Source organism: Ambystoma mexicanum, chromosome 11 (assembly GCF_040938575.1).
Source record: "Ambystoma mexicanum isolate Mex_15411 chromosome 11, UKY_AmexF1_1, whole genome shotgun sequence".
NCBI lineage: Eukaryota > Metazoa > Chordata > Amphibia > Caudata > Ambystomatidae > Ambystoma > Ambystoma mexicanum.
This window is the reverse complement of record NC_090934.1, coordinates 917,896,289-917,919,089: the sequence shown is the minus strand read 5'-3', so window position 1 is coordinate 917,919,089 and position 22,801 is coordinate 917,896,289. Positions and strand designations below refer to the sequence as shown.

The 22,801-nt window shown below is 46.2% G+C and overlaps 1 protein-coding gene across 1 annotated transcript in view; it reads right to left on the bottom strand.

Annotated features, from left to right (window-relative positions):
- LOC138505070 (mucin-6) overlaps nt 1-22,801 on the bottom strand; it is a 58,114-nt gene that overhangs the window by 25,345 nt on the left and 9,968 nt on the right. Inside the window, exons 6-11 of the mRNA XM_069625393.1 lie at nt 21,660-21,789; nt 21,239-21,488; nt 15,184-15,236; nt 14,940-15,046; nt 10,923-11,074; nt 104-245 (exon numbers count right to left, since the gene is read on the bottom strand). Coding sequence (XP_069481494.1) covers nt 104-245; nt 10,923-11,074; nt 14,940-15,046; nt 15,184-15,236; nt 21,239-21,488; nt 21,660-21,789 — 834 coding nt within the window. The remainder of the gene's footprint in view (nt 1-103; nt 246-10,922; nt 11,075-14,939; nt 15,047-15,183; nt 15,237-21,238; nt 21,489-21,659; nt 21,790-22,801) is intronic.

Genomic DNA, 22,801 nt, shown 5'->3' with positions numbered 1-22,801 from the left:
CGCCCCTATCAAAATGAGCTGTGGCCCTGGGATGACTGAATGGCCATATCCTCTCTGTGATCTCCCATCAAGCAGCAGCATAGATTGGAAACGCCTTCCTCACCGTGACCAGGGCATACTCGCAGTTGCCATCAAACACAAACTGCTGCCCATCGAAGGTGTTGACATGTCCCTCGCCATAGAGCACGCAGGTAGATGCACACTTGAGGTTCTCCGTGCACTTCCACTGCCCCCCTGTGCATAAACTGTTGGGAGAGAAGATGAAGGATAGTCAGGAGTCAGACCTTTACAAGCTAAGTCGAAACTGTAGTTGAGGAACAATGCCCACACAAACAGAGTTCCGCAAATACGTGCAACTTTAAATACCCTATTAAAACTTTACATCAACCAATAGTATCGGTCACATCTAGATTGCAGCATTTTTTTGCCTTGACCCCAGTTCACCAGTTGGCTTTAAGCCAAACTACACTTGACCACAGCTTATCTTCAAATCCTTCTGAGTTTATCCTCAAAATTCCTTGCATATTATGGCAATAATCCACCAAGCCAGTGGCCATCACCGCCTAAGTATTCCGGGGTTTGCAGTCTCGGGATACTAGTTTTCTGGAGTTTGCAGCCCCAGAACACTAATGTGCTGACAAAACGAAGCAGCATTTCTTTTGTCGTTTTGAGAAGGTGTTGCAGCAGTACGCGTTAGTTTTAGGAAAACTAGAACGCGCATACTGCTTTATCGGTACAGAGAAACAGGGCGCCATTTTGGGCCAATTTGGGTACTAACGAATGGGACGAAAATAACCATTAAACATGGCCACCTTGGAAAAGGGAGAAGGGACTACGTGTGGTCCCTACTCCCTTTCCATAGTCGCCTGAAAAAAATAAAAGAGTGTAACCGGCGTGCGATGCACGCAAGTGCGTCCACAGGATTACACTGTGGTATGGCTTGGAAACGAGCCAATCCATGTTAAGTGTATCCGCTGGGTACTAATAAATAATCATGTCATTCTCTATGTATAATGCTTAGTAGTGTTTTGCAAGATTCAAACTCTTTGACGGGGACGACTGATCAGAAGATGAAACGGCTAAAGGGCTAATTTCCATTTGCTCTTTGTTTTCTTACTTTCCATCTTTTTAAATAATAAATATTTCATGCAAATTGCGATTTGCAGGCAGCATTCATGGATTCCTGTGGACTGGCCTGCTTAGCAGGTGTCTATGGATTCCTGTGGACCGGCCTGCTTAGCAGGTCTAATCTAGGCACATTCCATAGGAATCCACTTGTTGTATGACTGCATGAACATCCAATGAAGGGTTAAAGGGCGCTCACAAGATGGTGGCGGTCAGCATGGCAGAACTCTTATCTAGGCTGTGTGCCCCTCCTTCGTTTTGCCACTCCTCCAACACAGGGAAGAGCAGGAAATGGAGGGGTACAATCTTGCGTCTTGCTGTTATGCTCTCATTTCCTGCACCACCCATTTAAAATCAGGCTTATGCTGTTTTAAGTTGGAAGTGCTGAATTTCTTTTTTATTTTTAACAATTTTTTGTTACAAGACAGACATCATAATAACACATTCAGCATGACATATCCCACAATGCACCTAGCACATACAGCAATTGGACCGTACGTAGTAATATTCCCGCAACACAATGTATATGCCAATTACACATCTCTGCCCTCAGGTGCCAGCAGAGTACCATCCCCCAGCTAAGGCAAGCTTGATTAATACACCCGAAGTGGATCCCAAGTATCCTTATGCCTGCAAGAGCGGGTCCCCGTGACCACATAAATCCTTTCCTTTTCATTAGCGTAGACTAGAGACGGCAGCCATACGGAGAATTGTGTTTCTTTTTTAAAACAAACAGAAGAATTATATAGCAGTGTCTGCTGTTCGTGGGATGTGTCTGATATACACAGGGTGCTCTTTTCTAATAAATATTAATTGCATGCAGGGGACCACCAACATTAGCCCTTACGTGCTGTCGTTTTGCCTGCATGTACATTTAAACATTGGCAAGGAGCAGGGTAAAAGGAAAGAGTAAAACCAGGCAAAGTCACCTTTACTTTTTACCTGTATTCTCTGTCTTGTTTAAAAATAAATGCAGCAAAACAAAAGAGGCATTGCTCTGGACAACCCTCTAGACCATCGTTCTTCGCCTGCCAAGCCATTACAAAAGGGGAAAGACCATATGCAAATTAGGCTTCGTCCCACCCCAAAAGGAGTAGTTCATACTGAACTGCTTGGCCACATCCCTGAAGAACGATGGTCTGTAGGGTTGCCCAGAGCAATGCCAGTGGTTGGGATTTATTCCAAACCTTCCAGCCATCACCTCTTTTGTTTTGCATAAGTCACCCTGAGTGGGACCAGTCTGCCGAGACGTGAATCCCAAGCCTGCTGGGCCTAGAGACTCAAGCTACTCCTCGCTGATGATACCCAATGAGGCCGAAACATGTTTGGGGATGCTAGTGGTCTCCTGCAGCATGGATGTGGCCTAGCAGTTTGGGCTGGACTGCCCCTTTGGGGTGGGACCAAGTTTTGCATATGGTCTTTCCCCTTCTGCAATGGCTTGGCAGACTGAAGAACGATGGTCCGGAGGGTTGCCCAGAGTAATGCCAGAGATTAGGATGTATTCCAAACCTTCCAGCCATCACCTCTTTTGTTTTGCATAAGTTGCCCCGAGTGGGGCGTGTCTGCCGAGACGTGAATCCCAAGCCTGCTGGGCCTAGAGACTCAAGCTACTCCTCGCTGATGATACCCAATGAGGCCGAAACATGTTTGGGGATGCTAGTGGTCTCCTGCAGCATGGATGTGGCCTAGCAGTTTGGGCTGGACTGCCCCTTTGGGGTGGGACCAAGTTTTGCATATGGTCTTTCCCCTTCTGCAATGGCTTGGCAGACTGAAGAACAATGGTCCGGAGGGTTGCCCAGAGTAATGCCAGAGATTAGGATGTATTCCAAACCTTCCAGCCACCACCTCTTTTGTTTTGCATAAAAATACATGCTGCCAACAAATTAGGGTTTGCAGGCAGCAATTATTGATAGATTTCTATTGAATTTGCCTGCTCTGGAGAAGGTGCAAAACCATGGTGGAGCCTATGTGAATCCATTTGTTTGACGCCTGCATGAAAATCTCATGCTAGCATAAAATGAAGTGCACAGACTTGATGGAGGAGGACGGCATGGGTGGAGCTGTTATCTCTGCTGCACACCCCACCTCCGCCTTGACCCTGCTGCAAAATGGGGCAGAGCAGGAAATGGAGGTGTAACGGCATTACACCTCGCTTTTACATTTCCACCACCTCAAGCTCGTACCTGTTTCAAATGAGAGTGACAGACTGTGCCGCTGTTAGAGGCATTCGCATGTAAACCAGCCAAAGCAATCGATTACTGATTTTACAACAAATGTCTTTACAGCAACTGATCACACATCTCGGATAGACCCTTGATCCTACCTCCCTTTTAGAGACAGAACCTTCAGATTGGTCCCTTATCAGGCCATCAATCACCTTCTGCACGTAGATCAAATGACGTGCACAGAGAGGTCAAAATCAAGTGAAAGAGCCTGACCAACCAATCAGCTAGGACATTCCTCGTGGCTTTCCCGGCCAACCGGAAGAAGCCTCGAGTGGCTGAAACAGTGAAGGCTGCTCTGTTCATCTAGTCGCCCCATTGCAGGGCTGCCGAGTTTCCCAGTTCCTTGTGTGACTTGTCGAGCCAGTCATGGTTTTTCCCATTGCGTGCAGGGGCTTGCAGTTTAGTTGTTCCCATTGAAAGTATAGGCCTACATGTCCCAGCATGGAAACAGGACTGGCTCGAGGTGTAACGGATGAAACTGGGAAACATAGCATCCATCTCTGCAACTGATTTAACTTTAAAGGTCATCGCAGCCTTGAACGCAGACCTTCAGGAATACTGCATGTCTTAACAAATGTCACTGCATGCTGCAATATGAGAGGTCCACTTGGATTATGAGTGAAACCCATATGCACATACGAGCATTCAATAGCACAAGCAGTATTTCAGGAATACCCCATGTTTGTGGTTAATTTAACAAGCATTGGCAATGCTAACAGTTTGGGCTTTTGTGTGGGCATGGTAAAGGCACTTCCCAGGCACAGCCGTAGTGGTATTAACAATCCATTGTTGGTTGCAGGTGCAAAATGGTCTGAATACCTGGACATCTAATAGCAGTGCCTGGCAAAAGCTTAAAACTTATCTAAAAGCCCAAAATATTGATTTTGCCAATGCTTGTTTTAAACAGGATTTCACTGAAGGAAATGCAGAATGCTTTTAAATCGAGTGGCTAAAGGCAGACCTGGTTTAGAAATTTTTATTACACCAGTGGTCTGTTTAAAGTTTAAAGAATGCAAAGTCTGATGGTAAGGCTTGAGAAAAGCGAGCTCAAAGAGTTCCCATGAGGAGGTGTTTTGGGCAGGCAGAGGCAGGAATGGGTGGCAATTGCCCTAGGGATTCGCATGGCCATGGGCAGTCAATGGGTGAGCACATAGCCAAACAACACCTACAGACTCTGTGTCATGCCTCCCTGAATGTACTCTAATGCAATAGTTACGCTTATAGGTGTCACAAGTGACACCTAATAGCCAAAACTGAAAATGCATTTTCATCTCTAATGGGTGGAAATGCAAATGACAGCAGCACTCCCAATCTATGCCGCTTCATGGGGGTAATTATAAACCCATGTGCACGTTCTGCATTTCTGTGCACACACCAGAGGCGTAGCCAGGCCTGTCTAACAAGTGGGGCCTGGACGTAATGTAGTTGGTCCCACTGTAGTGTCAAGGGCATTTAAAGATGTTGGGTGGGCCTTGCCTGCCCAGGCCCTACTCAGTCTACGCCTCACACACACGCTGGAAATGTGAGCATCGGAAACACTCATATTTTCACCAGCTTTGTGGCTCCCTGCATGCTCTTTTTAGGTTGGAAGTGACAGAACAAACACCTTTTATTAGTGGGATATGTATGGGTGGTACGCCAACCCATGACCTTTCCCTATTGACTGCATGCATTATCTGCTGCATGGCATACCAGACCATAACAGCAATGATGGCAGAAACAGGCAATATTTAAAACTGTTACCACCAGCCACAAAATGACTCACTTAGTCTCCAGCTGTGTCTTCACTTTTACACTATGACCATATCGCTCTTGTGTTGACCACAACTGTTTTTGAATTCCATTTCTGCTTTTTCCCCTCAGCCCCACTGCTAATCTTTGATTGTGGGGTGTTGGGGATGTCTTTCCACCTGCATCCCTTTTTTGCTTTAAGGGTGTAGCTGAGTGTGGTAAAATGGTGTGCCCCTGTGATGGAACAATGGAGGTTAATATGAATCTCTGAAGAGCATTTCATCGGAGTGCTGTTGTTTTGCAAATAGGGTTTGGTAATGACAATGTGCCTACACCCAACCTTTGGAGTAGGGATCCTTAGGGAAACCTTCAATATACCATGGAGTATCTTTTTCCACCATATGGCATTGACATTATTATAGTCATAGAGTAAATGATCCATGCACCAAATCACAGGCCACGTCCATGTATACTGTAACTGAACCGCTGAATCCAGGGGCGTTGCTGGGGGGGGGGCTAAGGGGGCTATAGCCCCTGATCTTTTGGTTGTAGCCCCGGATAGAATCTCAGGAGCTACAGCCAAAAGACTAGCTAGCCCCCAGTACCAACAGTTCCGACATCAGCTTAGCCCCGGGCCTTTTCCAGCCCTAGCAACTCCCCTGGCTGTATCTATAAGAGAGTGAAAACTATCTAAATACCCCTGGAGATCTTTCATCACATATGTACATCATTGAATGAGAATGGGCCTCGAGCAATAGTTTCCTGCCCTACTCACTAAGCAGCGGCCTTGAAAATGTGCTGTACACATTGATGAGTCCACCAGTGTAAACAGCTCCTCCGATTCCCTCCTTCTGGAAGGACTCACCCTGGGTTCCCTGGGAAAGGCAACTGCCCCCAGCTCTGAACAGATATTGCAGGGAGTCTCAGAAATAAAGGCCCAGGCAGAGTTGTCCAACTCCAGGCCTCAAGGGCCGGGAACCTGACGGGTTTTCAGGCTATCCCTCATTAATATTCATGAACAAAAATATTTGCATGCATTTGCTTGCTCATTAATCTCATGAATATTAACTAGGGTTATCCAGAAAATCTGACACGTTGGACTACACTGGCCTAGAGGCTGACTCTCGAATTTAATAGTTCTTGAGACTATTTCGTGCCTTGAAACACTTGTTTATAGGCGCGTTGTGAATGCCGTGTATTTTCAAGTGCCTCAATAGCTGCACACATATTCGGTGCACCCACGCACCTTATGACTCTCTCTCTCTCTACTGACTTGAACTACGGTTCCCGAGGGCGTTCAACCCACAAGCTCCTTGAGATCATACCAATGATACATAAGGAGCTATATAAATGCAAATTAACATAACAACACATCATATCATATCACAAATGCTGGGAGCGTGGGCAATGGCTGAGATGGGCACAACTCTCTGTGGGTTCACTGAGCTTAGCTTTTCACCTTCTATACAGGGTGATTTGAGTCATGGGTCCCTCTGTGTCAGGTAAGTTGGGCAGCCTATGTTCCCTCTTCAGCTGATGGAGCCACACACACGCTATCATTTGGTAGAGTTTCTCTATAAAATGGGTGTCCTAGAGAACACGATAGAACTGGATTAAAGTTGACACATTCATTTTACTTTTACATGTTATATTTTCGAGAACTTTCCAAACTCCCTCCCAGTCATTCCAGGAAGTAGTCATTTCTCAGTTTTGGCGGTACTGTTACACATTTCAATGTGAAAGACTTCTTACAATATGGGATTAAATCCCATATAATGTTTCCCAGTCTAATAAACATTGATCTTTCTGCATGCATAATTGATAAACATGTGCTCTCAGCCTCTGAGGCGATCATGAGATTGCATGAGTAATTCATGATACCCATGTGCACCCATATGATTTCCTCAGAGCATGGGAGCCGAGAGGAAGGCACCAGGGGAGAAGGAACCAAGACACTAGAATGCCTGTGAGCGAAAGAAAGTCTTGTGGGATCCTCAGAAGCGACCAAAGTTGTCTTTGTCGCAAAGCGGATAGGTGTTGCGATGGGCAAATGGGACAATCCGAACCTGACACCAGGTTACATGTTTGTTAAGTACAAGTGTATTGGGGTTACCGATACACGTGCAGGGAATAGACAGGGTTCTGCATTTAACTTATAACACAACTTTAATGGGGTGACTTTGTTGAAAGCACAGTCTTTCTTCTTTCTGCCTTAGGTTTGATCTCTCTGGTCTGAGTCCTGGCCTCTGTCTCGTGTCACTAATAGTGCTCTTTGGGTTGACCTTGATTGGTTCCATGTAATAATGTCCCCTCAAAAATGTCTCCTGACAAAAAGTCACAGTTTTTTGCGGAGGCATTCTTACATTTTTTACAATGGGAGCAAGGAACATCCCTGCTACCCATCCCCATACATAATGTCAGCATGTATAATGTCGCCAATGGCTTTTCCAACCGACATTATGGATGGGGACATTATTACCTGATATCCCTTGATTGTCAGGTTAGCTGATGTTCTCCACTTCAAATTACTCATGCCAGGAGTAAAACAGTGAACTCCTCCTTCCACGAGAAACAAAAAAAGGTAACCCCCTTAAGTGAAGGCAAAAGACAAAATGCTTTGCTCAGTCTTTGGGGAAGCTTGGAGGTCTTTCTGGGCTACTCACAGTCTCTAGGATTTCTGCTATTTTTCTCAGTTTTTCTGGTGTAGCTCTCGTTGTTTGAGTACAAAGCAAGAGAACTGCTCCTTCCCTCAATCCTAAAAGCACACATGGACAGTGCTCCGCCACCTCCTTGTAGCTCTTTGCCGAGAGGGCCCAGCGATTTCAAAAGAAGGCGGCCTCTTCAGTGCTTCTGCTGGCCCCTGACGAGAGCACTGACCAACTCCCTGCCTTAGGATCTTGGCACCTCCGCCCCCAAGCCTGCTCGCTCTCTCTCTTCCTTTCCACCCTGCAATGTGATTGTTCCTAAGGGGCATGGTTTAACCCCTTCTTTACTGCCGCCTCCCCCCTAGTCTCCATATGCACCTCCCTGATGCTTTGCCACATGCCCATTCCTTCACCTTTTCAAACTCAGGGATCAGCTGTCTGCTCCCCATTGTGTCTCTGGGTCCGAACTTGGCCCCGTCTTCAACCTCTTTTTCTTGCTTCCTGATGCTCCTCCTATTCTCCTCGCTAATTCCAGAAGCCTGCCCCTAAACGTTGCCCCTCCCCATATCCTGTGCCTCACGAGTAATGTTCCACCTCTCCTCTTCTCGGTCTCTGCCCTCTCCTCCTTCATGATGCCCCCCTCCTCCAAACTCCACTTCACAACCTCCTCACCTCCTTTGTTGTTCTTCTAGTCCTCCTCTACACTCCTCTCTAAAATGCCTTCTCCTCTCCTCTGTTGTTCCTGCGCTCACATTAGCACTCTTTTTTTACAAGCTTCTCCTTGTCTCCCGTGAAGCCCCTCCACCACACCTCTGCCCTCCTTTTCCCAACCTCCTCTGCTTTCCTCCTTTCCAGTCTGCTCTCTCTGCTCTTCACCTTTCCCATAATGGTCTGCTGTTCCAACTCCAAAATGCCATTCCAGTTGCCTCTCTGGGTCGCCTTTTGTGGGCGCTTGTTCTATCCCCTAGGTCTGGATGTTTCCAAGGGCTATGCATCTGGGTATAATGATCATTTCTCCCTGTGACGTGGGTATCTGTAAGTGCTTTTCTCTAAGAGTCGGTGTTCCGGGTCCGATCAGCATTTTCCTCCCGCTACATCGACTGAGCATCTAAAAAGCCAATTCCTCCACTACTGAATTGGCAGATCCTGCACATACAAGCTGGAGCGTGAGTGGTAAGCCTTAGGAACAGATTCGGTACAGCTTCTCTAGCTGTGAGATCTCTGATTACCCTTTGCACTACTGTGGGGAACTCATGCACTGGTTCTGTCATAGCAGTCAGCGTACCAAATCAGTGCAAAATATTCGAGAACCATTGGTCTAGTCTTAAAGGTCCCACAGGTCCTTTAGGGATCTAAGTATATTCTGATACAATCTATCTTTCATTTAGAGGTCCAGCCAGGACAGCGGTGGACATGTGGGATTGCCCTGCCCCTTCAGGTGTAGTGAAGATACAAGAGGATCCTCCCCATAAGCCTCCAGGCCCAGCATCACACTCAGGGTGGTCGCAGCCGGTCCCCTTGACTACCCTGCCACCCACCTTATGGGGCAGGTTGGTGGCTACATCACAAAATGTAGTGAGTTATGGCGGGTGGGAGCTTGAACGGCAAAATGGCAGCCTCGTAGACATTGCTTTGAGAACCTTGCTACATATAGGAGGGCAGAGCCTGAACATCTGATGCATTTTTTTAGGTCATTCGGTCCCCGTTCAGGGATATCTCTGTGGGTCAGGCAGAGACGTTTGAATTGGATAAAATCAGTGTTCTGTCTTTGCTCTAGATGGTTCTAAGTTTCACCAGGGAGGATTGGGGAGGGTGGAGTTGGCATAACCGATCCTGGCTCTGAGAAGTGAAGTCTGGAAGTGGAGCAGATGGAAGGCATAATGCTGCTGGTAAGCTTACATTACAGATGGCTGGATTTGATTCGCTGATTGATCTGGTTGTGCACGGTCAGACTGTCGGTAAGTGGAATCCCCAGCTGTGGACTGTGCTGGAGTGGGAAGGCATTGAACCCAGTGGAGTTCATCCATGTATCCATCCCTTTGAGACGGGTATGGAGGGATTTGAATGTGGAGCGTTGGAAAGTCGGGATATGGTAAAATGGGTTTCTATCTCTTGCCACACGCTGGATGTCCTTTGCATGCATCCCGTTCCTATGTCAGTCTGTGCTGTCCTGTCTGGTTTATGTTTCCACCTTTCCCTGAAACATCTTGTCTTCAAGTCACATTCCCTCACACCATTGTCAAGGACCCATATTTTCCACATTGTTATCAATGGTCAATTCTGCATGTGTTGTGTGCCACAAATGCATTGCTTTTCCTGTGATTTTTATAAATAAATCAAATCAAATAAAACATTTTTTTTTCAAAGATTAGGTTTAAATGCCTGCTTATGTAAAGGAATGGTTAAATGTAGGCATCGAAGAGGAGTGGGGAGAGTGATGAGACTTGTGAAACTCTGCTGTCTAGGTTGGTGCAATGTGACAGACAGATTGTAAGGAAGAGAGGTGATTTTTGTTTGGAAGCTCTGGATCGTGGAGGCAAAGAATTCCTGTAGGTGGCTACAAGGATTGTGCCAATGGAGGGACAGTGAGAGGCAGAGCTGGACCCAATGAGGTTATGGAAGATCCTTGGTTTCCAAGACTAGTATCCGAGCATTCCAACCACACAACAACAGATTTATGGGTTAACCACTAACTATATAAATAACTACCATGTGGACTCACTGTATTGAAATCTATTTTGTGTTTATATCCTCAAAAAATTAAGTGGATTTAACTGTTGATGAATGTACTTGAAAGCACCTGCTATAGACTTTGCCTGTGCTATTTAGAAGGCATGCCAACTGCTCTTTGCCTTTATACAGCTCTTGGCAGAGCTAGGTAACACAGAAGCTAAGCAACACAGACATTATATGGCATAACACAGTCGTATGTAATTGGATGCATATGCCTTGTGAGATTCTAAGTGACTTTTTAGTTAACTATCCATTAAGACTGGGAATAAAGCCTGAATGTTCTCCATTGAAATTCTCTGCATTATGATAGTGAAAAATGCACAAATCCTTACAATTAGTGTCTCAATGAGAATGTCATGTATGTTTCACAGGATGAAAGATGATTCGCAGACTTCCAGTTGATTAAATGCATAGGTTCCTATACTGTGCAGTCATGCTATACAACAATAGAATCCGGGCTTACCAACTCTGACAGTCCTTCTGCATCACATTGCCGGTCGGGTAAATGTTGCCACCATACTCGCAGGAGCAGTCATCTGGGTCAACACATTTTCCATCAAGGTCCTCGAGTAGTCCCGCGGGGCACACGCAACCAGCTTCACAACGGGTGGGAATCTGTCAGGGGATGTTAACACCACTAGTTCAGTATCATGCCAGCCTTTTGCTAAAGAAATTATATTTATACTAGGGGTTCTCTTCCCCCTGGTGCCTTTCAGGGCCCAACCCCATGAGGGTCCCGCTTTGCTCGCCCCCGCCCAGCGACTGCTGTGCATTAAACTCGGCGGCTTGTTTGCTTGTAGAGATAATTCATCAAGGGCTCGCTTTGTTCACACACCCCCTTTGTGTATTTGGAAAGTTGGAGAGAATCCCAGCAAAGTTGGAGAAACGTGGGACGGAAGGACAGTGGACCCATATCTATAGGGCATACAATGGCCCCAATTGAAAACGTTACAGTACCGTCACTTATCACTTACACAAGTTCATCACACTAATTCATCAGTTAATGTCAGTTAATAAACTTCAAACGCCTTAGGAATTGTAGATTTGGGCAGTATACCATCAAAGTTCGATGCAGGTGTAAAGGAATGCCACCAGACTCATATGAAATGTTACACAAAATCGTCACTTATACACAACTTCATCAGTGAATGAACTCCATTGAATGGACTTCAAATGCCTTAGGAATTGCAGTTTGCACAGTATACCATTAAAGTGGGCGAAATGTGGAATAGGCCCTTGTAGCTGTGTGTAACAACGAAGAGTGGTCAACTAATACCCAGCAGGACAGACTTTTAGAGGGGTCTTTAGTGTGGGCCTGATGGCTGCAGGAATGCGCTCCCCCTCCCCATTTACCCATTTGCTGCCATTAGAGTACTGAATCTGAGACCTAACACACATAGAGGGCTTGGCGTGATACAATATTTTCCACAGGTGTTTTCATGTGATTGATGGGACCATAACACGCCTAGCTTCAAAATGCAGGCAGGGAAATTGGCATAGTCTTTATGGGGGGCTCTTTTTGTCTGCTAAGAAAAAGCAGTCGTGAGTGTCCTCCGGCAGGCAATAAAATGGAGGGTTCACCCAAACTGGACATCAAAGTCCCTTAAGAATGTGTGGCATTGCTGACATTGTCTGGTGCATTATTTAAATAAAAGAGGGAAAGCTCAAATTAATGGGAGCATCTACGGCCAAGGCTAGGTTGTCTGTATCTGAAAAGGTCTTACCGGAATATTAAAGATCTGCAACTAAGGGGTATCGCTTTTTCAGGAGCAGTTGTGTCTAAGTGAAACACGTGTTGGCATATGAATACCGGTATTCAGTGTCTGATCTGTATTGTGAGAGTGTGAAGATATTGTGCGCCAAATAAGTAAAGGTTCAATAATTCGGTTCATATCATGATTTGTGGGTTTGGAATACATACTAACTGAAGGGCGCAATTAGGGCCTAATGGCAAAGTACTTCACAAGCCCTTCCTGTGGTTCTTTTTTCCCCCCACAGTGGGACAGGAAGAAAACAAGCAAAAAGACTCTTTATATCAAACAGTTTTCTACCAATTTCCACACCTCAGCTTCACCCAGAGAGACTTCCCGGCAGCGCCTTATGTTTTCTACGCACAATGTTTGCAGTCGAAGCTCTTATCTCATACTCCAGAGGATAAGGTTCAGTTAAGGGAGAGTGGGGTGTAGAGGTACAGAGATCAGCAACAGGCAATACCATACCAGTGAATAAACAAACAGGATCATCAACCATAAGAGGACGGGTACCCATAAGGCAGCCCATTAAGCCACACGCAGGGAAACTGGCCAGAAGAGTCAATAAAAAATATTATAATAATTGGTTATTTCTAAGCATGGACCCAGGGATCGAACCTGTGCTGCTCTGCGTCATCTTGCTTCCAAGGAGAGCTGCGTTGGCCCTAAGCTATCCTTCCAAGACAAGCTTCCAACAGACTCGAAAAACAGATAGGGGATTATAAAGTAAAATGCCAGACGGTCTAAACACTCGGCAAGGCAGAAGAAACACGCATAATATTGGAATAACTCTAGTCTCATGGGGCAGCCAGAAGAAAGAGCTCGAATATTGTAACATCTTGTTTCTTGGGGCCAATCAGGACATTATACAATGTCTTCGGGTTCTTCAGGCTATAGAAGCAAGAGAGGTTACAAACAGTTCCAGGTGAACACACATCTCCCCTGCTATAGAACACTGCATTGGTTACCCGTGAAGCCCCACATTTCCTCCAAGGCCATTATGTTATTCTCATTAGGCATTGTATGATAGCGCACCTCAATATCTAAGGAATATCATCGGTTGGCACGGCCCCAGGAGAAATCTATGCTCCAGGCGCACATCGTTGGTCAGCGCTACATGCTTCCCGGCCATGGGAAGGTCTTTTCAAGCTCTGCTGCCAGATTAATGGAGCCTCGTCCCTGAGAAGTGATACACGCCTGCCTTTTAGGAAGAGGATAATAAAAACTGTCCTCTTCTGAGAATACGTTTCTGAGCAACAATAACAGAAAGTATCTTTTACTTTGAGACTGGATATTTGATACTTAAGTAATATATAATTTGACAAGGTAGGTTGTATTTAATAGGTTCTTTTGACATGTTGTGATATGTATTCAGAAAAATGATTCTCTGTATTAAAATGAAAATTGACATGTGTATTATAATTTAATGATTGGACGAGTTAATCCTCAAATAGAGTGCTGGGGACACAGGGTGACATCTCACCTTGATGAACATAATTTTGCATTCATACTGCCCAGGTTGGAGAGGCGTTTTTGCCTCATAGAGCAGAAATAAACAGATTTGTTGTTGAATTTGTAAGAAATATATGGTGCGCCTGACACATCTTTATGCAGTGACTTAGTTAACTGTTCTAAGAGTTGGTCAGCACTGAGGTGCCCGTTGGGCTGTTGGTCTACGCAAATGACTCAATCAGATCAAATCAACCAATTTAAAGGGTAGCATGTCTTTGCTGCGCTGCCAGTGCAGCGCAGGTCTTTACTGTGCCACACCTGCAGTGTAGAAATGTGCCGCACATCAGGTGAGGTGTGGGAGGGTGTGTGGGGTAGTGGCAGGGTAGTTTGGCGGGAAGAAGGCATTTAGGGGAGCAGAGGAAGGAGGTTATACACTCTGTGCTTGCCGTGTACCAGGAAGCTGTGCTGGAACAAGGTAAGTGTGGGTGGTTGCGGAGGTGTTTTTTGTGATGGGGTCAAGAGTGTTGGTCCTCCTTTGTGGGTGTTGGAGACAGGGGTGTAGGGTGAGTAGGGAGCTGCCTTTGAGGAAAAGGGCTTGGGATAGGAACTGGTACAAAAAAAGAGGGAATTTGTAGTTTGTATTGTGCGTTCCAGTGCATGAGAGCAGACTTGTGACGCAGTAAGGGTGATCTACAATAAAATAACCGATAAAGTGAGATCAGCTAACAAGCAGGAGAATCAGCCATGAGACAGCATTGGTGTCCGGCTCAAAATGGAGTCCAAAGAATCAGAACATTCAGAAAGCAACCAGATAAAATGATGCTCAGGAAATAGGCAAGGGAAGAAGGGATGCGAACCCATCCGTCTAATTGGCTACAGTCAATATTCTTTGGCACTTGGTGTTTATGAAATGCAGAACACCATAAACAAAGCAGGTCGGGCTGAGAGAACCACGGTAAAGAGACAGAGATCTCCCCCCAACTACAAACATGCTGGTACTGACGACCTTGATTGCGAAATCAGAGGCGTAGCCAGGATTGTCTAGCAAATGGGGCCTGAAGCTAATGTAGTTGGGCCCACTGCACTGTCTAAAATATCGGTAAATGCCCACACAGCACTGCTGAGTGGGCATTTACAGATTTTGGGTGGGGCCTTGCCCCTCAGGCTCTACCCTGTCTACGGCTCTGTGTGAAATACAGACCCTGAAGCACGTTCGGGTGACCCAGGAAGCGGACTACACAAGCGGGCCACAAGGGTGCAGTAGACCCAGTACTCACGCAACGGATCCCAGTGGCTTTCATCTGGCAGGAGGGGGCACAGGCGGCTCCCCACTTCTGAGCTCCAGTGCCGCATGTCTTGTATTCCATGGGGGCATTGCAGACACCTAGGGGAGGACAGCAGACAGAAGCAGGGGGGTGATTGGAGGTACTGAGGGTATGATGAGATGCTGGGCAAGTGGAAGCAGAAAGGAGGAGATCTAGTCAGACACTGAGGCAGGCATGATGGCAGAAGTGCTCTTACCTGGACCTGTTGAGGGTTTGCCAAAGCAGTTCAGCTTCCCATTCATACAGTAGCTGAAAGGAAAAAAGAGATTGTTACTGCTAATAAACACAAAAAGACATACTACGCGCAATCCTGGCTTTTGCCTGTAATCAGAGCAACAGTAGATGGCGTGATCCCTTCAAACCATCTCCAAGCCACCTGTCTGAAAAAAGGACAGTTTGAGGGGTGAAGGCAAGCCTAGGAGCATGCTTAGATGTGCCAGCCTAGACCTCTTCCGTGAGCAATGTAGATGTCGGCGTGTGGGGGTGCTGCCGGTGCCGGGGCTAGTTCAGAGGGCGCCTAAGGTCTATGGACAAGTGTGTTCCTTGGTTAGATCTGCCGCTCATGGGGGTGGGGGCATTCTTTTAACCCCATTTGTTTAATTTGCCGCCTCACTCCAATGGTTTGCCCCTTTATGGAGGGATTGTAGACAGTGCTCCAGATAAGATTTGGAAGTGGGAGTATTTTACTCCTTCTTTTTTAAAGTTGGGAGTAAAATGATTTTTTAGGGAGTAAATATGTAAGTCCAATTCTCAATGTGAGTATTCTGTATGTGGGTAAAAATGTTTTAACTGGAAAACGGAAATGTTTTTGCAATAATTCTTTGCACCTAGTTATTCATGCACATAAAAGATGGATGTTCACTTCTTGCCCTCTGGCAGTTATAATGGTAGTTTCTTCCTGTGGTACTGTGTGCCCTTCTGGTCCAAACATATCCATAGAGCTTCGTGGGTGGAAGCTGTTTTGTTGTTTTACTCCCTATTTTTATTTTTTGGTGAGTATTTGCTTATTTATTTGGGAGTAAAAGTGGCTTATACACCCCTTATCTGTAGTCTGGTTGCAGATGAACCAGCGCAAGTTACAAATCTATATCCTGTGTCCCAGCAACACGTGTTTGCCTCCCATCTGCTTTGTTTTTAATCCTCACATAGATGGCAATGGCTAGAATAGGAGGGGAGACACCTTTATGTTTCAGCATTACACGCACTGTCGCTCTGTGCGCCCCCTCTTTACCTACCTACAACTATTTATTTATTTATTCATTTATGTATTTGTAGAGCGCCTTAGGCCCGGAGGTAAACAACACGGTAAAAGACAACCACAGCAGAAAAAGAACAACCGACCCATTAAAAACAGACAAGTATGAGACCAAGAAAGAACTAAAAACAATAAAACCAAATAAAAGATACAAAAAACGTAGTAGCATGATGAAACAATAAAATAAATATTCAAACCGGTGAAGAAAACAGTGTACAAGTCCATTAACGCAGCGAGTCCCCATGTCTGGTACACAGGCAGCCCTTGCACCCTTTACATTCTGAGGCAGTCCCATGGGTCAAAGGATATCCCTGCCTTTGAACCTTGATGCTTATTTTCATACTTTTGCCATACGATCCAGTCACGTCACAGATCGAGGCCACATTGGTTTCTCAGGAGATTCATCTTTTATGTTCTTTTGTTTTCTGTGTAGGAAGGTGATGACTCTTTCTAAATCAGAATGAGGTTCTAGAACCTCATTTCTATCAGGAGCTCCTCTAATGCTGTGCTAGACTGCCTGTGGTGCCCCTTGTACACATTTTGAATCCTTGAGCTGTGTTTGGGCAATACGGGATGAGCCGAGTGCCAGTCAGCTTCCTCCACTTTGCTCCCAAGCAGTACTGGAAATGGAAAAAATGCATTGGGGGAACTGTCACCTCTTTGGAGGGGCGGCGCTGTGGGAAGGAGGGGGCGGGTCAAGGGGCGTGCTCCCCGAGATTATCCATTCATAGAACCCAATCATAGCGATTTGCATAAAAGCAAAGAGTGTTATGGGAACATTATAATGTCTGCAATTTTAAATGTTAAACATATCTCATAGTGAGTCAGTAAGAAGCTCTTTTAAGTGAATAGTGGACTCTTCTGTTTTGATTGGTCACAATATTCACCCTAAAAAAGAGATGTCTGTGAATTGCAGGACATATGAGATATGTACTAGTGTGGACAGCTGCAACACTGCATGTGAGCATTTGTCAGTTTCTGCCTGAGTGCTGAGTCTTCTGAAAGCTCAGTTGAAAAACGGTTACTTGTGCCTGCAATCTAAGAATATTCAGAAGATTAGGCAGCGCTGCCTGGTCTGCTTGTTGAGGCAGCATAACCTGGAGGAGAAATGTTTTGCCGGAGCGCTGCTCCGTCTTGTTCCGGCTCACTCCATGCGCTGCTCCCAAGCCACCAGCAGGATGATCAATGATCAATTGAACGCTCGCAGCAGATGATCAGTCTCCAGGCTACTGTGGAGCGTTCAACTGACCATTGAGATTATGACCCAGAGGTCAACACGCTAAGTGCTCAGCCCTGAAGAAGGAGTTCCCTCCGAAATGCATAGGCTTATGTGCCCAAATTGATGAGGATGTGGTCTGCCTCTAGCCTTTTGTTGTTTAAACTATTTTTATGATGCAAAACGTTTTGGAACTTTGAAAACCACTTTCTCACGGAACGACTCTTTCACAAAATGTCTAACCTTGGGGGAAATTATGCTATAATACACCCTGAATTTATTCAGCAACTCTTTTGGGAGAGCAGTGTGTGGGCGTCTGGATAACTGGTTGGTTCCACCCAGTTTTCTTCTGTTACTTTGCACTTTATTAAGCAGCACATCAACCCACCTCTTCGAAGCAGGACAGGCTAAGTCATCCCCTTTGGGAAACAAACCTTTGACACCCAGAATGCACAAAGATTCCTGAAGCAGTAGAACACACATGCTTAAGCAATAGGGTACAACCAAGGCATTGCAGGACCGGGGCTACCATAAAGAAATGGCAACAATGGCCACTAGCAGAGGGGCACCCGAACCACCAGTTGTGGGCCTAGAAACCTAAAATGAGGCTCAATTGTAAAGGTGGGCCGTGAGCAGAATGAGAGTTGACTTGATGAGCAGATGCTTGCATCGGGCATGGAACCTTGGCGTACCCTGCATCCTCTAGGCAACCTCATCCCATCCCTTCTCCCTGTGGGTATCCTGTGGCCCACTAAAAGTCCAAAAGAGAGAGAGTGCCTTTCATGCGTCTGGGGTGGATGAAAGGAGTGACAAGTCGTGCTGTGCAACAGTAGGTCAGTTACTCACTCTGCATAGACACTGCGAGGAAAGTATTGTGAAGTTACCAGGAAAGGCATGGCTTTTAATATAATGCACTGGGGGAACCAACCTGAATTTAAGTCCAACGGTAAAGACTTGAAGCTGAAATGTTGGGTATCTAGTGTTTCCATCGAAAAGGTTTCCAACTATACCTTTTCCATCGAAACCTATCCATTGAAAATATATGCATAGAATGCATATATGTGATGGGTAAAGGGTTCATTTTCGTTGGGGTGGGTTTTTAAGGGTAAAAAAGAGGGGGTTGGGGCAGACCCCCAAAAAAAAGAATATAAAAATAGGCATTTGATGCAAATATTTTCGATGGTTGGGTTTTCGATGCAAAAACTTTCGTCGGAAAGTTTTAGATGGAAAGACCATAAACCAAATTTCGCTAAGATGTAAGCAGCAACGCTCTCTACCCACCTCACCTGGTGGCCTGTGTGTAAGTCCGTGTGTGCATTAATTTCTGGGTATTGACTGCTTAATACCTAAGCACCTCTTTGGGCACTGCCTTCTCGAGATTGCCATCAGGTGTGTTTGCAAGTACCTTCCGCCAGATAGGTTCAGGTGGTGCTGGGTGCAGGTGGGAATTCCCTTGAACAGCAGCGGTGCCAACAGTGGCAGACTGGGAATTAAATGAGGCCATGGAAATATTTTTCAAAGTGGGCCCACATTACACATGTTCAGCAAGCCCACCCTTTTCCTATGGGAAAATGTGAAATGCCACACAAAGGAGACCCAGGCTGCTGAGGCCTACCGGGAGCTTGAATTCCAGACACAATCTAACAGAGTATTTGTTCCAAATATGAGGCGACCAGATCTGAGAGAAAGTGGCAGAACTAATCAAGAAAGGAATCGCCTGTAAGAGACAGACGTGGCGCCACAGTATTTCCCTAACTTACTGCGCAATTTTTCAAGAGTGCACCAAAACTCACAGTACTTTTTGGCTGTATTTTTATGAGCATGGAAAGAAGAGCGTCACCAAGAATGTGTGCACGTGACCGCATGTGTTTCAATGGAGCCACCCTAGGCCTGGTGACTACAGTTACTTGGTGAGGATTTAGGGGACTCCATGGGATGTAAAGGACAACACAAACATAACATGCCTAAAATGGAACAATTACAATAAGAGGTAAGATAGTTCAGTCGGTTAAGCACTCCTGTTATCTGCGTGCGATGTGCAAGTCGCAGGTTCGAATCCCGGAAAGGGGAAGTCGGCCATTCATCCTGCCGATGTCGTTAAACGAATACCAACTTAATTCAGGCAATATCTGAATATAGAAATGTTCCGTGTACAGTATTGTGGCAACGTCACTTCATAACTAGCAATTTATTATTATTTGCATTTACAGATTGTAGGATGTTCACCTGTAAAGAGAGGTGATGGGCGGGGAGGAGGTTCTGGGGGACAGCGTGATGTAGCAATATCGTTCGGGATTTCCTTCCTGGGAAAGGAGGTGGGCTTTTAGATCAGTCTTGGATTCCCATAAAGAGGGGATGGCAGTACTTACTTTGTAAAAAAAAAATAAGTGCCAGGGGTTAGACTACAGCTCGCACCTGCTCATTGTGGTTGATGGATGCGCTGCCTACCGCCACTTCATAATGAATGTGAGTCTGAGACAATAAGTGCCAGGGCTCAAATATAAGTGCCAGGGCTGAGCTTTGACAAACAATACCACAAATTGAGCACTGGGTGGTGGACTTAATGTCTTGGGGTTGGGAGTTCTGGTGGAGCAGGGAAAGCCGGACGTGGCGCGGGGAGGATGGGGGAACAGCGAGGTCACGGAACCCTTGATATTTCAGCAAACGGGAGGTGTGCAAGGAGACATAGTTGGCCAGCTAAGGAACGGGTCCACCAATGGATGGATTTGAAGAAAAGAAGGGGCAATTTAATGAGGGAGTGACCGTACATAGACTGCCGCTCTACAGGAATGTGGTGCTCAGAGGTAGACGAATATCAAGGAACTTTCCAGCGGGTACAGGCGGCAGAGTTTAGCACCTTGTCCAGTGAAGTAAAAGAGCACGAGGAAGCCCAATGAGGAGACTGGGGAAGTGGTTCCGTCCAGCCTGCTGACGAAGTGAGAGTCTTGGTGGAGTGAAAAGTGAGGCGGGGGAATCTTATGGATATTGGTAGGGTGAGCCGGCCAGGTGTTCGCAGAGATAATGCATTGTTGTGGTTTCCGAATGCTGGGAAAAAGAACCTCCATTTAGCTATGGGGAAGGGAGGACATCCAGGGGAAAGAATACTGGGGCGAGACGGAGGGTTGAAGCGCTGAAGACTGGGAATTAAATTGCATCAGTTTTAGAGGACGTAAGTGCCAGGTGGGGTGGTATCATCCGGACACATATGGCTAAAAGGCAGTGAATGATGCAGGAGGATAACTCAAGGACGAAAGGGGGGAATGAGGAGATATATGTGCAGTGGAGTAAATTTTTCTGAAAATTTTGGGGGGGGCATGACATCTGAAGAAAAGGTGCCCCAGCCAAATGAATGAGGACAAAATGGGGTGCTATGAAAGTTGGGGGGGACAAACACCCCTCCCCCCTAAAACTACGACCATGTATGTGTGTCATCAGTAAAGAGAGAGAACGAGAAGCAGAAGGAGGTGGTGAGTTTGCTGAAGTACCAGGTGTAGAGAGTGAATAAGAAGGGGGCCAAAACAGATGCTTGAGGGATCCGGACTTGAAGCGGAGTTGAAGAGGATGTTTCCATATTCCAGGCTACTGTGAGGCAGTAACGGCAGAGGCAATCCAGGCAAAGCAGTGAGTTGTGAGGAGAATTGAGTGTTGGCTGTTGATGTTGCTGAGATGTCAAGATGGAGGAGCATGGATCGTAGGTGTGATCGAAGAGCAAGTCATGTTGTGGTCCACCACCTTAATCAAATCCCCGCCATCTTGACCTCTACTTAGAGTGAAACTCACCAGGTGCGCCCATCGATGGTTGATTTATAGTTGGGCAAGAGGATGATGTTGTCGGGCAGGTAACAGGGGCACTGTGAGCTCTTCACACACTTGCTCAAGTGATCCAGGTAGTAGCCGTCGGGGCAGTTGCAACCATCAAGAGGGATGTCGGGAGTGTAGCATTCATACTGCCTGTTGCTCAGCGACTGACAGGTCCTACCACAGGCCTCTGTGTTGTAGCTGAATGTCTGGTTACCAGTGCAAGGAACCGCTGCAAGGAAAGAAGACGGCAGTGTGTCAGGGGCCTCAACATGGACGTCCCTGGCAAAGGGGATCTGGTTGGACAATAATGATTGCTAGAGGCTTGTGCTTGACAGCTCTGTCCAATGAAATACAACAAAAGCCTTTCGCTCTGGACCCTGGAGAGGGTAAAGTCACTTACTGCAATTGGTTGAGGTCCTCCAGTCGCCGATGAAGACTGCTTTGGAAGCACACATCCTTGCATAGGAACCCAGCGATTCGCAGATGAAGGCGTAGGTTTCTTGATAGTTGCAGCCGGCATAGACACACCTCTGAAACAGAAAACCGAGGAGGCACCAAAGAATGTTTAAAAGAGGCTTCATGCTTTGTCATAATTTCTCCCCTGTATATTTCTATGAGAAGCCTGTTCATCTCAAGCAAGCAGCCACCGGGGACTTCAAATCTCCAGCAAACGACCATGCTGCCCTTGCCGTTGGGCACCTGTCTAATTACCTCTCGGGTTGGGGTGAAGTCCACCAGCATCCACTGCCCTCTGGATGCAGAACCAACATCAGTTGTTGCTGTGAGTCATAATAGCACTGGGGTTTGCCTACGACTATGAAATAAATCACCTTTGGCCTTGTCCATTGTAGAGGATGGTAAGGCCTAGATTTCACTTCCCGTGATCTGGATAAGGGGCTTGTGGGCCCAGCATTCAGTAGTTCACTGCCTAACACTAAGCAGCCAAAGCGAGGAGACAGTAGGTAAGTCGTCTTCAACCTGTGGCTCTCCAGATGTTTTGGACTACAACTCCCATGATCCCCCAACATTGGCTGGGATATCTAGGGCTGATAGGAGTTGCAGTCCAAAACATTTGAAGAGCCAAAGGTTGCAAACCCCTGCATTGGGTTATAGGGCAGCTCCTATTGGCTAAAATCTGCGTTGGAATTTAGCTAATAACTTGAACATAACATAATATAAAACAGTACATACTAAGGGCCTAATTCACAGAAGCGTTTCATAATGGTAAAACCCCATTCGAAAACGTTCGGCGAATCAGGTCCTTAATGTCTTGTAGAGTCGCCATGGAACAAATCATGACTGGATGCTCTCTTCCAATAGTCAAAGCGCCAGGTGAAGTTAGACCACAAGTTCTGGATTAAAAGGGCTCATTGTCGCACCGTCCCTTCCTTGTTTGCCCAGAGTACCTAAACTGCAGGCCTTGCACTCTGCTGCCTCTTGTGGCTACAGAGAAAACAGGCAGGCCGTTACTACTGCAGGCGGCTTTCACTGGATTTTAGTCATCCTTCCCCACCGGCCATGTGGCACAACCAGCATTGGGCA